The sequence below is a fragment of the Achroia grisella genome, unplaced genomic scaffold (assembly GCF_030625045.1).
Source record: "Achroia grisella isolate CSIRO2021 unplaced genomic scaffold, CSIRO_AGI_Agris_v1 utg308, whole genome shotgun sequence".
In the NCBI taxonomy this organism is placed as follows: domain Eukaryota; kingdom Metazoa; phylum Arthropoda; class Insecta; order Lepidoptera; family Pyralidae; genus Achroia; species Achroia grisella.
In genome coordinates, this window is record NW_026712791.1 from 296,019 (window position 1) to 310,502 (window position 14,484).

At 30.9% G+C, this 14,484-nt stretch overlaps 4 protein-coding genes across 4 annotated transcripts; all 4 read left to right on the plus strand.

Moving 5' to 3' along the window:
- Positions 1-3,587: 3,587 nt before the first annotated feature.
- Positions 3,588-4,091, plus strand: LOC131843508 (uncharacterized). Its single transcript, XM_059192176.1, has 2 exons — positions 3,588-3,833; positions 4,014-4,091. The coding sequence occupies exons 1-2, from the start codon at positions 3,588-3,590 to the stop codon at positions 4,089-4,091; spliced, it is 324 nt and encodes a 107-aa protein (XP_059048159.1).
- A 1,586-nt stretch (positions 4,092-5,677) lies between these two features.
- On the plus strand, positions 5,678-6,427 carry LOC131843514 (uncharacterized). The gene is made up of 2 exons (XM_059192182.1): positions 5,678-5,956; positions 6,353-6,427. Exons 1-2 carry the CDS (start codon positions 5,678-5,680, stop codon positions 6,425-6,427), a joined length of 354 nt encoding a protein of 117 aa, XP_059048165.1.
- Positions 6,428-7,510: 1,083 nt separating this feature from the next.
- LOC131843397 (uncharacterized) lies at positions 7,511-9,128 on the plus strand. The gene is made up of 5 exons (XM_059192028.1): positions 7,511-7,612; positions 7,743-7,791; positions 8,148-8,219; positions 8,304-8,393; positions 9,067-9,128. The coding sequence occupies exons 1-5, from the start codon at positions 7,511-7,513 to the stop codon at positions 9,126-9,128; spliced, it is 375 nt and encodes a 124-aa protein (XP_059048011.1).
- Positions 9,129-10,661: 1,533 nt separating this feature from the next.
- On the plus strand, positions 10,662-13,993 carry LOC131843456 (uncharacterized). Its single transcript, XM_059192102.1, has 4 exons — positions 10,662-11,238; positions 11,893-12,118; positions 12,608-12,887; positions 13,633-13,993. Exons 1-4 carry the CDS (start codon positions 10,957-10,959, stop codon positions 13,646-13,648), a joined length of 804 nt encoding a protein of 267 aa, XP_059048085.1. The 5' UTR covers positions 10,662-10,956; the 3' UTR covers positions 13,649-13,993.
- The last annotated feature ends 491 nt before the right edge of the window (positions 13,994-14,484 follow it).

Consider the following 14,484-nt stretch of genomic DNA (forward strand, 5'->3'; position numbering starts at 1 on the left):
ACAAAATTATAATTATTATATAACAGTAAGTCCATTAGGTGATAATAAACACTATAAGATCTTCACAAATATTACGTCATACCTATAGTTTGTATTCAAGGTACAGAAAAACCACCTCAACGTGGGGAAATACTTTGTTAAAGTAGTAATTAATTATCACAAACTACCTCAACAGATAAATTACCTCATTTTTCTTATAAACCTGAATTCATAATAATGATTTCTTACTAAGGTATACTTTGTATAAAGTCGTTTACATCACCTATTACAACAAGTGCCGAGTTAGGTTAACTCGGCACTTGCTGAAACTTTACTTTTGTGAACTGTATTGGTATGAGAGAAAAATTACAGAGCACCGAGGCATAATATTTTAAACTTTAGGAATGGTGTACGATCGTAATGATGACGTCACGTCCGGGGTGTTGTTCACGTATCACGGTTACAATGTACCATCAGTGTTAACTAAAATAGTATTTAATCAAATTAAATCGAAATATACTTATTAATGTTATTAATGTAGATCTATTCCAGACTCTTATGATATGTTATATCTAATGTCAGTTCGGAGTGCTTCGAGCTAAAAGAACTGACAAGAAACGCAGCTTTCTTCAAATGATTACAAAAATACAGTTTGATACACAAATTTTAGATCATAAACTACATTACACTATAGTATTTATAAGTGCAACTTTAATTGAATACGCCTCTGTAGATTAATGTAATTATGCGTAATATCTTCATGGAAAGATTTCCTATCAGTATGCCTTATTACAGTGCAGATACTATGAGTTACCACAACTAATTACATATGGTACTTAGTCAGAACCACTGACGTGTTTAGTTTACTTTAACAATATAAATCGGTAGTGCTGTTTAATCCCTCAGTTTTATACACTATATGAACACAAAATGATTACCTACTTATCAGTACGTAGGGCCTAAAATGATTTTTGGTTCATAATTTATAAAGAAAGAAATAATCTTAATATATGTCACTCGTCACTAAGATTATTTTATGATATTAAAGTTAACATGTCATTTCTTTATGTATATAATATATCTGACAACCCACCTCAAACCCATGAACAGCAATACAAACTATAATGACACCGTTCATGCGTTGTTATTCCGGAGAACAAAGATGGCTTACCTCTTACATTGTAAACTGACTTATATTTAATCAGACCACAGTTCACAAAACAAGTTTCTTACCGACACTGACAAATAGATGACACTGAAGTGTATGCAGACGATTTTTACAATTCGCATATTCGCTTGTTAATTTGTTAATATAAACTAAGACTAATGCACCGATTTAAAACATTCATAATTAATCATTTCTATTATATCCAAGAAATGAGCAAAATGTATCCTCATTCTGCATATTCTTTTTTTCTTAATATTTCTTTTTCCGTAAAAATTCTGTTTAATTTGAGGAAATTAATAAAATCTCTGCTCATATGCTTTACAAATGAAACCGGAGGAAAATTTAATATCTAAATTAATAAGTACTGACTGTTCTTTTATCAGTTCGTCAGTCATTTTCTGTTTATATACCTGACTTTAGATTGTATCATAATTATTAAATATACATATGTTTGACATTTATGTTTCTATACTTAAAATAACTTAGCTCAATGACAATATTTATAACTTTTATAAGGCTGTGATACACTTCCGAATACGTGTTCATAGCAACTATGATACTTACAAATTCAATTCTAATTGTAAACAGTAAAAACAGTAAGACTTATATGACATAATGAATTTAAATAAATTAATATTGCATTATTTTAAAATCATAATGTCATTCAATTCAATTTTTACGCAAATCAGTCGATAAACCAGAAAACTTATTTTAAACTATCTACTGTACTATTAGTATTGCTTTGCTTTCATATCATTGTTTGGGGCCAGCGCAGTATGTCATCTTCATCCACTAATCCCAATCAGCCTTACCTTCCTTTTAGGCATATAAGGTTTCACGCAGTCATCCTCTTCCTACTATATCAACTTTTCATATATTACATACAAAGTTATAAGAAGTACAATAAATAGCATTCATATATTATGTTGTTGGCTTTTAGTGGGCGATTTCCGTGTTTTATGGCGAGGTGTTTGAATCGTTTGCCGCCAGAATAATAAATAGATCCTGTTATTCTTCGGGAAATACTGTTTACGTAAGCTATTAAATATCAATATAGCTAAGCTACTGTATACGTAAGAAATAATAATACGATGTAATATTATCAGGCACTTGAATAACTGTAAATATTTAAATAATAATTTAGGATGGATCTTATACTATTTTTGTCGAAATGGCCGAACTAACCATGTGTTTATACAACATATTACAAATAATATATATAAATGCAATTAAAATTAAAATTAATCTTGTTGTACATAAAAGATGCTTAATGTACATAATACGAGTATGATCTGTGAAGAGGCTTAACAGATTTGGATGTCATTTTTACTACTGTAAACTTTATATAAAACCTTCTGTATATTTTATTCGAATCGGTTTACGGACAAAAAATTATGTCTCGGGCTCAGTTAATTCTGAATAAATTATCAAATAGTCACGATTTCAATAAAATATAAATAATCATTATGTATTTATATAGATTTTAGATAAGCTATACAGTTTTAACACGATTATAATCCTTTTACTACCATAACCAATTTATAATAATTATCAATTAAAACATAAGAGTTTAACAGATTAATTGTTTATACATGTTATTGTATTGTTAAACAGACACTTAATTTTTTACAATAATTATCCTGGTTTAATTAAAATAATCGTAATCTACTAGAGATTAAATTTTTAATAATTTTCAAATATGCTAGATTGATAACTTAAGCAAGGATTATAATATTGTGACCTTGTGTGTGTATTTCCGATTCAAACATGAGACAAAGCTTGTTTGCTTTTTCATAATATGTTATTCTAAATCTTCAAATTGTTGTTTATCAAACACATGCTTTGTCATTGTTTAATGTTTCGTTTATTTCATAATAAATATATAAATTTTTATAAAGCAATTACTAACTCATATTACCTTAAGCTGTGTTGTACTCGTATACTTATTATGAGTTTTCTCATAATACAGCACTGAGATGAATTGACAGCCTCCTCATTATTTGTACTATGTACCTAATATTTTATATATGCCGAAATGAGTCTGTATGTTTGTTAAACTTTCATATCCTAATCGTTACGAAATTTGGAATGTAGTTAGTAATATTAAAAATCTTTATTTCGCACAGAAAAATATTTACAAAAAATAACTTTACATAAATGTGCTAACAACCTTGAATTATTTCAGATGGAAAAAATTTTGACGTCGTTATTCTGGTCAAGTATATTCTAGATAAGAAGTAATAATTATTGACTAAAAAGTCTAGTAGTATTGATCATCTCCCATACACGAAATCTTATTATAATGTAGGGAGTAAATGATATTGAAGCAAAGCAACCACGCAAGCAAGTAAAGCAATCTAAGAGGCTATATAAGGATGTTTCGAACTTATTACAAAAACATTTGAGAGACGTACTTAGATATTTAGAAACGTCGATAACTATGAAGCATATAATTTTTCTTTTAATACTTGCGCAATATGTTTTCGCTAAAGAAACAGCATATTATGTAGCCCAGGGTGGCGATCTTTTCGATTTGATACGTGGTATTCCTCCAAAGGAAGGTGCTTTGAAGTTGAGCAAATTGGAGGGATATAGTAAAGATTCTCTGCCTGATGGAATATACTATATACCGCCTGATGATGAAGTTCTTGCATCAGAAGATACTCCACATCTATTAACATTAGATGTAAGTGGTTCATATTACAGTGATTAAAAAAATTAAATAGCATATTTTTACTTTTAGCCCAGTAAAAATTTCTTATTATAAATAAACTCTTTTTTATCTTTTAATTAATAAGTAGGTATTGTAAAAATATAAAAGTTACGTAGACTTAATTATAAATTTAACAATATTATTTCAACCCAGGTAAATGCGAAGAAACCGGTGGATAGCGACAAAAAACCAGTTCCAACGGCAGACGAGCACAATAATCATGATTCATAAAGGAGACCTTGAAATAATAATATCTTCTTTTTTATTGAAATATACTTGATATTGATTGAAATAAACAGTAATTATTAAACATGTTTTTAACATATTAAATGCCTAATTTATAAAGAATCCTGAAGATAGCTTAGAAATACAATATATAATAGATTGGAAAATTCACAATATTTTAAGTCTATTGAATGGACTTGAATAACTTGTACGATTGGATTGTATAGATTACTTAGTAATATAATACTGTTACTAATTATTTTCAACTGAGCTTTTCACAGTTACAATTTCGTACAACTTAACTTGTAACTGCCAGCTTTCAAATAAAAAAAACACAAACTCCCGATGAGTTTCGGATTGTTTCTAATTGATCGCAAATGTGATTTTTTAGTACCAGCATTACAAAATGTCACCGGACCATTATGGCCCCTGTGTAATTAAACCGATTAGCAGAAGTTTCCCTGCCCCAACATAAAATATTCATTAACATACCAGAAGATACAATATATACATATAATCATAATTTACATGATATCACAAGCGAATCCGTAAATACCATGCCAACTAATTTACATAATTTATCCAAGATTCATTTCTGTGGGGAAGACCTTAGCGTTTATTATGCCTTAATTTAATGTCACTTGATTCCGGAATATCCCAAATTGATATTACACTGTATTTGTTACTGACTTATTATTATCTAACAGTAGTCTGTTTTATCTACATTGAATCTCCGTAAGGAGGAACTTCGTTCGCATTTGGTAATTTTGATAACATTTAGAGTAAATGCAAAATCTTGACAATGTAAACACATATTTATTGAAAGGCTTTATTCCAAAAAAAATTCAATTATTCCTTCTTACCATCTTAACCTGTGTATCTGCTAGATATTATTTCCCGATGCCTTCTATCGAGTGTGATGTTCTGTTTTTCAGAGTCAGGAATAACTGCTATTTCTAGATACATACTAGAGATCAATTTTGGAGCCTTCTGTTAAGAAGACAGTGTTATATTTGACAGTCATTCGAATAGAATTCGAACTAGAATTTTCTTTAAGTGTATGTACTTAAAGAAAATTCTAGTCCTAACCTAACCTAACTCATATTAATAACGTATGGAAGAAAAACTTCTTCATATACAATATTTTAATTGTTCATGTATACAATTTCAGACGATGAGAGTTATGGAGATGGTTTTATTATTTAAGAACTAACTCGTTCTCAAATTATTGGTGTTATTTCATAGAGCGGCGTTTATAGACACTAGTAAACTGTATACAATAGCGAATTTTTTTGCTCATGTCTTGTCAGCGTTTCGATTGTACTGGTGATTTATGATGATAAATAAGATACATTGGAAAATCTATTTATTTTATAGGCAAATCGACTACGCCCAAATCATTTTTAACAAGACAACCGACAAAAAATATAACATTAATTTCAAACGTACTTTCTTGTACCTGCGTTAATTAAATATGCGAAGTCCCTAAAAACAAAAGGAGCTATAATGATGTCAATCATTTTTTAAAATCGTGATGTTATTGAATGAGCCGTGTATAAATAAAGCTCATTGGTTATTTCATTGAACATTCAATGTTAGACACGATGAGACTTGCTTCTGGAACAATGAAATTAGCTGTGATGTTCTTCATTTTATCAGTACATAATACAGTGAGTGGATTGATAGTGAATGGTACTGAAGATCGAGTTGTTTTAGTGTCACCAGTATTGGCAGCACCCAAAGATTCCAGAGCGAGAGGCGCGGATACAGAAACTGCAAAAGATTTCCCTATACTAATGCTGCTGGCTACTGGTGATAATATAACTAAAGAAGAGGAACCTAAAGGTGATCCTCAGCCTATTTATGTACAAGTAAGTATAAAACTTTAATGATAGAGATAAAGACTTAAATCACTTAGTACTGTACGTTATTGAGCGTTATGACCTAGACGTTAAAAATAATTTTACTCATATATACTAAAGATCGCGAATGACGCGAAAATATAATTTGCCCAAGAACAAAATACATCATTTAATTTTTTTATTGTCTCACAGTTACATATAGCAGACCAAATTAATCTGATAGACGGTGGTAAGATATCCCCTCCCTCGTTATATTCAAACCTACTCAGCAATATGTCAAGTGTTGAGTTCCCCACGGCATCAACAGTTGACAATTTCGACGACTGCATCTAAGAGTGCAGTCATGAAGTCGTAAATGTTTACAGAGGCATAAGAATCTTATATCTACTTCTTTATCATTTTCAGAAACTGGAAGATCAAAAGATTCAACAAAATCGGCGTAGAAGATTCTCGAAAATGCTAATAAATCTTACTTATTAATTAATACTATTAAAGAATATCGATATAAGTAATACAACATAATGGAATAATTATAATGCAGTTATAGATTGCCAGGACGGTTTTTGAAATAGTGACAATAGATGAAATGTAGTAAAACGTAATATCACATTAGTTTCACCACAATGTACCTAATCTTTTTTAAAATATACAAGTATAAATAAATTAGATATAATGTATTTTTTTATTTATGATACCGGACCACACGAAACTAAAGTAATATAAATACAATAGTATACAGAACAATGTCATTTGTATTCAATTAAACTTTTAATAATTAAAATCTTATTAATTTTATAAACATGAAAATTTGTAAGTAAGAATGGATAGATGGATATTCTTTTAATGAACCATGACAGACTTAGTACTAAATCGTCTACGCGGGTTGCTCTGTCTTGTCTATACCCGCCGCCAAGTAGTTTGCTTTAGGAACTGAATTTCGGTTGAAGAGTGAAATCTGGCAGCAAAATTACAAGATATAGGGATATAACATCTAATTCCTCCGGAGATACAACACATGATTTTCCCCTGACCAATACAAACGGGGATCGAAATTGCCTGAACCGAGGTTTGAACACCTAGCGGTGCCCTCGGACTAATGTCGTAAAGGCGGGAGTTGGCCTTTAGCTGCTCAATAGGCCCTTCCGCGGGTTTGAAGTGCCATCTATTGTACAGTGAAGCTGTGAAAGCCAGCGGTGGCCAACAGCATTAAAGTCAGAAAAAAAAGAAACGCATAGGGGAGCAAATGTGCCTTACGTAATGAACTGAATTTAGTTGCTTGCTGTTTATTGCCACAAATCATCAAAAAAGAAGAATAAAAATGTGTTTATTCAACTGGGCTCTCAGGTTGTTATTCCAGTTATATAAAAATTTCCTTTCTTAAACATATTAATAGACAAGTAATTTTATACACACACGCTATGACACTTGAAAACATTATGTAAGTAGGTATTTTAAAGCAATTAGAAAAATGTAGAAGATTGTTCAACTGATAATCTCTGCATTCATATAAAAGGTACAGAATTGGTTCCACTACACCATTTAGTTACAACAATCGTTTTGAAAATGAATATACCGTTGGTTGTGTCAATATTGTACATTATAGTTAATTTAACTGGTGATGTGGAATGTTTTCTTGAAAAGAAAGCACAGGACAGTAATATACACGTGAGTATAATTACTTTTTTTATAAAATATAAATAGTACCAATTTATATTCCTCTTACCCCTTCTATCATAGAAACAAAGATTTACTTTATAAATTGCGAGTGCCTCACATAAGCCAATACTATTTTCAGATTACAAATGGAAATGCTTTTGCACATCGATCAAAAAGGGAACTTCTAGGTTTGTATTATATTATACGAATATTCTCTCATCAAAATATTTTTTCATTCAGATTTACTAATATAGCTGGACAAACGTGAGACTTTGTGGGTATGAACGGATGGATGGATGTTTAAGTGTAACAAACATCCTTCACGCAAAACTACTGAAGGGATTTTGATGAAACTTTACAGGAAACTTATACAGCAGAATAACACATAAGCTATAAATTTGAAAATTACTAGCAGTGCCCGTGCTTTCATGGGCACTGCGAGTACTTTTCAAATTTATTCATTAATTAATATTGAAATTAAATTAAAATATCATCATTATTTTCAAACCAATAAGAGTGAAATTATAAAACTGCATATTTTCAGGTAATTCTATAATGAGCAGATCCGCAAGTGTACAAAGCCGCGACCCGACGATTATTGTGACACCAAATGGAGGTTGTATTATATAATGAAAAATAATTAATACAGTATGTTTCGAATTTCAAAATGTATAATCAATGAAATTGAATTTACTTCCAGGTGTACCAAGTGCATATAGAGGACTACCTTATTCAAATGTTCCGTACTCGAATACAGTAAACCGAGGACCAACTGTTGTTATACTTCCAGGTAATAAAATTCATTGAAAACTAGATTAAAAAATCTATATAACCAAAAATTTACGCTTATTGATGTAGTGTTTTTTATGAAAGTGGAAAAAGACAACCCACCCGATGGAATGTCACAACTCCCGTGTAAATGAACAGCTTCACTGACACCTGCAATACCCCTCATCATTTTAATAATCATATTTAATGAAGAATACTAATATAATACATATAAAATAATCTAATATTTACTGTTTGTTGCATACCATTCGCAAGACAACTTTGGCTCCATTTCTCAGTCATACTCAGTAAAAAAGACTCTCCTCAGTTCTCTCAAGGTGTAATGCCTTCAAACGCACTTAGGTTCATATAGTAAACTACTCGTCAGCAAATGTGGTAAATTATGTGTTTCCATCTTTAAAAAACCTAATGATCTATACAATTCTGTATAAAAACAAAATTGTAACTGGCAGCCTATAAATATGTGTATTGCCATGTCAGTAAAACATAATAAAAAAAGTTAAAATTCAGATTAACAGAGATTATCGAAATATTGCATTTTCGTTCAATAAAAATCATTTTAAATCTGTCAACTATATCTCAAATCCTCGTCCAGGCACACATGATCTATGAAAAGCGAGATCTGAGTATATATATTAGCCAAACTCTATTTGATTTAAATAACATTTTTTCAGAAGACAGCGGTATATCACGCGGTCCCTACTACGGAATACCTACAACCAACGTCAGAATCTGAAAGCATTCGAACATCAATAAAGAAAATAAATCTGTCGCAATTAAGTATATATATATTTAATGTGTACAGTATATTGGAATAAGCTTGACGAAGCCTATGTATAGATATAATTTGACGATATAAATAACAGATTAGGGCTATTTCATTATTTATTAAAATTTTGTGAGGTAATATGAAGATTATAATACTTAAGTATATATTATTTAATGAAAAATTAAATGAATAAGTACCTCTATTACATTTTGTGGTTTTATTATTAGACGCTAAATAATATTTAGTACAATGTATATATAAATATAAACATAATTCTTAGGACAAGTGGATTGCCATGGTGCCCTACAATTCCATTGCCACCTATCATGCTGAAACAAAGCAAGCAACGGTAGAAATGAGTGAGACAGAAATCTTCACTCTGATATCTATTTATAAAATGTACCTCAGTAAAATATTCCAGATTCACTAATTTCTCTGATTTTACTCGAAAACTGAAAAGAAGGTAGAGTTTGATTCAGTAGTCCTTTGTTTTACTTTGGTGTACGTTATTTATAGGTTCCCTAATTGTCAGACTCAATCGCAATAGACATTTCCGAGTATAAATACATATATAATATAAACATTAAAATTTGAAAACGACTACTTTTTATTTTATTTTAATTACATTTTAAAAAGTAATAACATAAAAGAAAATTTAATTTAAATTTAAATGTATTTAGTAATAGCATTGAAAGAGTATTATGTAGTAACACTATTGTAGTAGTTAGTTTTACTATTAAAAATTTTCTTTCCGTGTATTTAATTTGATTATCATCTGTTTGTCTTTAATAACAAGTCTGTGCATCTTTATCATGGCTCTGCAGCACCTAATTATAAGCAACGCCAAGCTAATAGGATAATAGCAGCTACAATGTATAGTATTGAACGTGAAAATTACTCGATAACTAAGAAAATATATATTTTTAATGACCCAGGACACACACAGCACCATCTAGTTCCAAATTAAGCAGGGCTTACTATGAATACTAAAGAATTTATATAATTAAATACATTTTGGAGACTTAATATATAAAACACCCAGACCAATACACATAAATACAAAATTAGGATCTTGGACCATCGGAACTAAGACGGTGTGCTAAATTATACGTCTTTTCACTTTTTTATTAATTTCTCATCATGGTATTGTTTTAATTGATAAGAAATTACATTTAAAAATAATTTCTAACTAAAATTTTTTAAATTTTATTCTAATTATATTTTATTTATAAATATTTTTACTACTTGACAATGTGTTTGTTTAAACAATACTTACAGCTTAAGAAAAAACCGCTACGGAATACTCGTAATACCTGTAAAACAGGCCAGCGTATGTAAAAGAAACAAAACAAAGTACGCCACAATAAGGTAGGTATGTGCTTGCAAATAAAACCTATCTTCATAATCTCTCACAAAAAAACAGAAGTTGTATTGCAAGCCCAAAGATATTAAGACCAGTATCCGGTTTAAGGGAATAACCAGACACTTACATAGGTACGTGCACGTATTTCGCAAATTGCGAGGCGTGTAGCTTCACGTTTCGCTCGACGAACTTCATTTACAACTTAATATTTGTTTTTTAACAATCAAGCAACTATACCAAAGGATGCGTAAAACCTTAATTGTTGATATGAGATTTATTCGTTTGTATCAACGATAACGTCATCGTGGGAAACGTGTGTTCTCAGAAGCGTCCTGCGACTAGCGACGAATAGTCAGTTCATGACGTTGTGTGGCTGCAGGAAAAAACTTGTATATATAGGTTTGGTTCGTGAGTCCTGTGGCAGTGTTCACAATGGGACCCAGTGGTGTGGTGGTGAGCGTGTTGGTGTTATTGACCGGGGGGGTCACGTGGGCGACACCGACTGTCGGTGACAACACCCTCGATGGCGGAGATAGGGTCGTCCTCGTCGCTCCAGTGCTCGCACCCCCAAAAGATTCCAGAAGTCATGCGACTCATGATCGGTCGAGGCAATTTCCTATTTTAGTTCTACTGGCCCAGGAACACCAGGAGAATATACGTCCGGAGCCGGCGGCGAAATCATTAGAGGGAAGCCCTCGGCCCATTTACGTACAGGTAAGAATCATTTAGTGAAAATATTGTCTAATAATACTTGATTTTACAAAATGTGGGTTGCAAATACTTGAAGTTTTTGGTCAGTGTTAAATGTAAACACGTATCTAAATATAGTTATGATTAATGATCGTGTTGATGTTCCTAAAAATTATACTTTTGTAGACAAGTTTAGGTAAACTAATAGAATATTTAACTATTATTCATTTCTATTTTACCTCTCACATTGAGAGAAATATTATTTTTTATGAAAACAAATGGGACGAACTATTTTAAAGGAAATAAAGAAATGTTTTATTTTGGTTTTATTAGCTCTTCTTTAATATCGCAATAAGTTACTTTATGGAACTTTTTGTCTTTATGATCGGTGTATTCTATTTTAATTCATGTGATATTCGAACTTCTTTATGTAATAGGTAAACATATTCGAGTTGACTAATTTATTATTTAAATTTTATTACTCCACTAAAAGCATTAGCATTGTAAACATGGGAAGTTCGTCACGATTTAAAAAAAGCAATGACAAGATCTGATTTTGGTAGTCAAATATATTATAAAAGCAATGATGCAAGATCATTTAGTCAATTTTGAAGTCTATTATTTATTATACTCAGAAATTAGTCGTATTTCTATTGAACGTTATGGTTCTCTTTTCAGAAACTGGAAGATCAAGAACCTCCGCAATATGGCCGCGTAAATAGACAAAAACGCCATTTACTAAAAAAGAAACTATTGGGCATTGGAGGCGGAATTGGATTCGGCGGTGGTTATGGCGGTGGTTATGGCGGCGGTTATGGCGGCGGGTATGGCGGCGGTGGATACGGCGGTCACGGAGGATATGGGGGAGGTCCCCAGAAGACAATCGTTATTGTTAAAGAATTAGGTAATAATTATAGTGATGGTCTATTATTTGTACTTAATCATAAATCAGAACGGTTCTATTTAGTCGCTAAATACTGTAGTACTAGTAGTATTAATAATAACAATATTTTTTTAATAATATGAAGAAGAAGAATTCTCTAGGTGATTGAGATTCGGTGTTACCATAATTCTACGATAAACAATAAAGCTTGCATTATTGTTCTCATTGAAGGGATAGAGAAACAAACTTACCTGAAACACGCCAAACCATGGTTATCTTCTAGATTAAATAGATACTGTATCATTATCTATGATAATTAATTCAAAAAAATAATTACTGTTATTAAATATCTGGAAATTTACTGTTCCGAGGGAGTAGATTAAAATCATTTATTAAATCTCTTCAAATAAAATTCTGTGACCAAAACGAATAAGAAATTGATGAGTATATAGAAAACATATTAATTTTTGATGATGATATTGTATAACTTTTATTTTTTATGTATTTTAGGTCATGGAGGCGGTCACGGTGGCGGCTATGGGGGCGGTGGCGGATTTGGCGGAGGCTACGGAGGTGGCGGCGGCTATGGCGGTGGTGGTGGTTATGGCGGCGGCGGCGGCTATGGCGGCGGTGGCGGATATGGCGGAGGTGGCAATTACTACCAACAACCAGCGTATCATGGCGGTGGCGGCTGTGGAGGAGGTTGCGGTGGTGGCGGATATGGCGGTAGCAGTGCCACAGCTACTGCCACTGCGACTGCTACTGCTACAGCGAATTCAGGGTCCTACGGGTGAGGTTTTTTTATACTATAAACTTCAGTCATATAAACAAAACAAGAACTTTATATCCTTAGGTATGTGTAAGATTAAATTACATAATTCTTCATCATTGCCTTGCATTTTTCAAATTATTCGGGATTGTTTAGCCTTCATATAAGTTCTGTCATGTCTAAAAGGTCCGTAAGGCGATAATAAAAAAATTGGTAATGTTTAAACAACCGTTACTCACGTGTTAGTATGAGAAAGTTAACTCCAATATAAATAAAATTTAAATCATAGACACAAATTTTAACCTACGTGAAGTTGATATTTACAATCAGTGATCTAATCAACAATTTTGAAATAAATTAGTTAATACTATAGTTACCTGGATATTCGCTGAATATGTATTGGTTATGATAAGCTTCATATAGACAGAAAATATACCTTATGTCTATTAAATATAGCTTTTAAATATTTATGTATATGTATTAAATTATTTCAATTTCTTAGTAAGACAGGATGACCTAGATATTATTTTGACCTAAAATGGATCCATTCGGCCTCAATGCTTCTTTTCCTTTTTACGTTATTTGTCGATTTCTATTATTACATATTTATTGTTTTATTAAGCGTCATAACAAATCCATTAACATGTTAGATGACATTTTTAAATATAGCTAATTATATTCTACTTTTTTTATTATATATATTTATACTCCCCTTCTTACCTTATATTTTTCATAAATTCTTTATTTTATAACTTATTTGTTACAGATATGGAAAACGTTAACTTCCGATTTGGATCAAGATAATGTGATTACTTTATCCAGCTGTGTAAATTATGTCATCTGTGATTTAATCGTGCACATATAGACAATGCGGATATGTACTAAATACCAAAATGGCTTTAACATTAATTAAAGCAAATGTGTTTATAGCGACTTATTATCAAGTTGTGTCTACTCTTATATTGCTCAAGTTCTGTTAGATTATCTTTATATTAATTTTTGATGTTGCGAATTTCTTTTTTAACTAAAAGTTTCCTATTATTTTTGCTAATTGTAATTGATATGCAATTGTAATATGTTATTAAATTGTAGAAGAGAGAAAGAAATATAAAACTTGATACGTTGTATTTTATTGTTGTGTTAACACCTCTACAAATAATCTTTATACATTTTTATGTAAATTAATAAACAAAAATATTTCAAGTTATTAATTAGTGCAATGGTGAATAAGGCGAATACCTAAATAAAATACTATTGTGTATTGAATTTTATAAGCAGGTATACATTTTAAATTACATTAAAATAGTATGTATTATTTAGTATATCTATAACAGACCGACTCTCATGGTCAATGATAAATTAAAAAATATACATATATCTATCTATTACAAATAATTTGTTTATTTATTTGTCATAAATATCCATCGACATACACCTACTACATAGTTATTAGTACGTACTAAATTGCAATATACATATATGCTTCATATGTTAATATATGCCTTACAAGACGAATAAAGCAAGAAAATACAATTTAGTAGATAGTGTAGAGTAGGTACGTGTATTTTATGTTAAAAAAAATCGCAGTTACCGAGTTCAACCTGTCATATCCCGACAA

What these genes read in the sequence shown, in the direction of transcription:
- LOC131843514 (XM_059192182.1), top strand. Translation starts at nt 5,678, where the DNA reads ATGTTAGACACGATGAGACTTGCTTCTGGAACAATGAAATTAGCTGTG. An exon ending in CTCAGCCTATTTATGTACAA is followed by an intron (nt 5,957 to 6,352) that starts GTAAGTATAAAA and finishes TATCATTTTCAG; the next exon opens with AAACTGGAAGATCAAAAGAT.
- LOC131843508 (XM_059192176.1), top strand. Translation starts at nt 3,588, where the DNA reads ATGAAGCATATAATTTTTCTTTTAATACTTGCGCAATATGTTTTCGCT. An exon ending in CACATCTATTAACATTAGAT is followed by an intron (nt 3,834 to 4,013) that starts GTAAGTGGTTCA and finishes ATTTCAACCCAG; the next exon opens with GTAAATGCGAAGAAACCGGT.
- LOC131843397 (XM_059192028.1), top strand. Translation starts at nt 7,511, where the DNA reads ATGAATATACCGTTGGTTGTGTCAATATTGTACATTATAGTTAATTTA. An exon ending in CACAGGACAGTAATATACAC is followed by an intron (nt 7,613 to 7,742) that starts GTGAGTATAATT and finishes TACTATTTTCAG; the next exon opens with ATTACAAATGGAAATGCTTT. An exon ending in TATTGTGACACCAAATGGAG is followed by an intron (nt 8,220 to 8,303) that starts GTTGTATTATAT and finishes ATTTACTTCCAG; the next exon opens with GTGTACCAAGTGCATATAGA.
- LOC131843456 (XM_059192102.1), top strand. Translation starts at nt 10,957, where the DNA reads ATGGGACCCAGTGGTGTGGTGGTGAGCGTGTTGGTGTTATTGACCGGG. An exon ending in CTCGGCCCATTTACGTACAG is followed by an intron (nt 11,239 to 11,892) that starts GTAAGAATCATT and finishes TTCTCTTTTCAG; the next exon opens with AAACTGGAAGATCAAGAACC. An exon ending in CGTTATTGTTAAAGAATTAG is followed by an intron (nt 12,119 to 12,607) that starts GTAATAATTATA and finishes TATGTATTTTAG; the next exon opens with GTCATGGAGGCGGTCACGGT.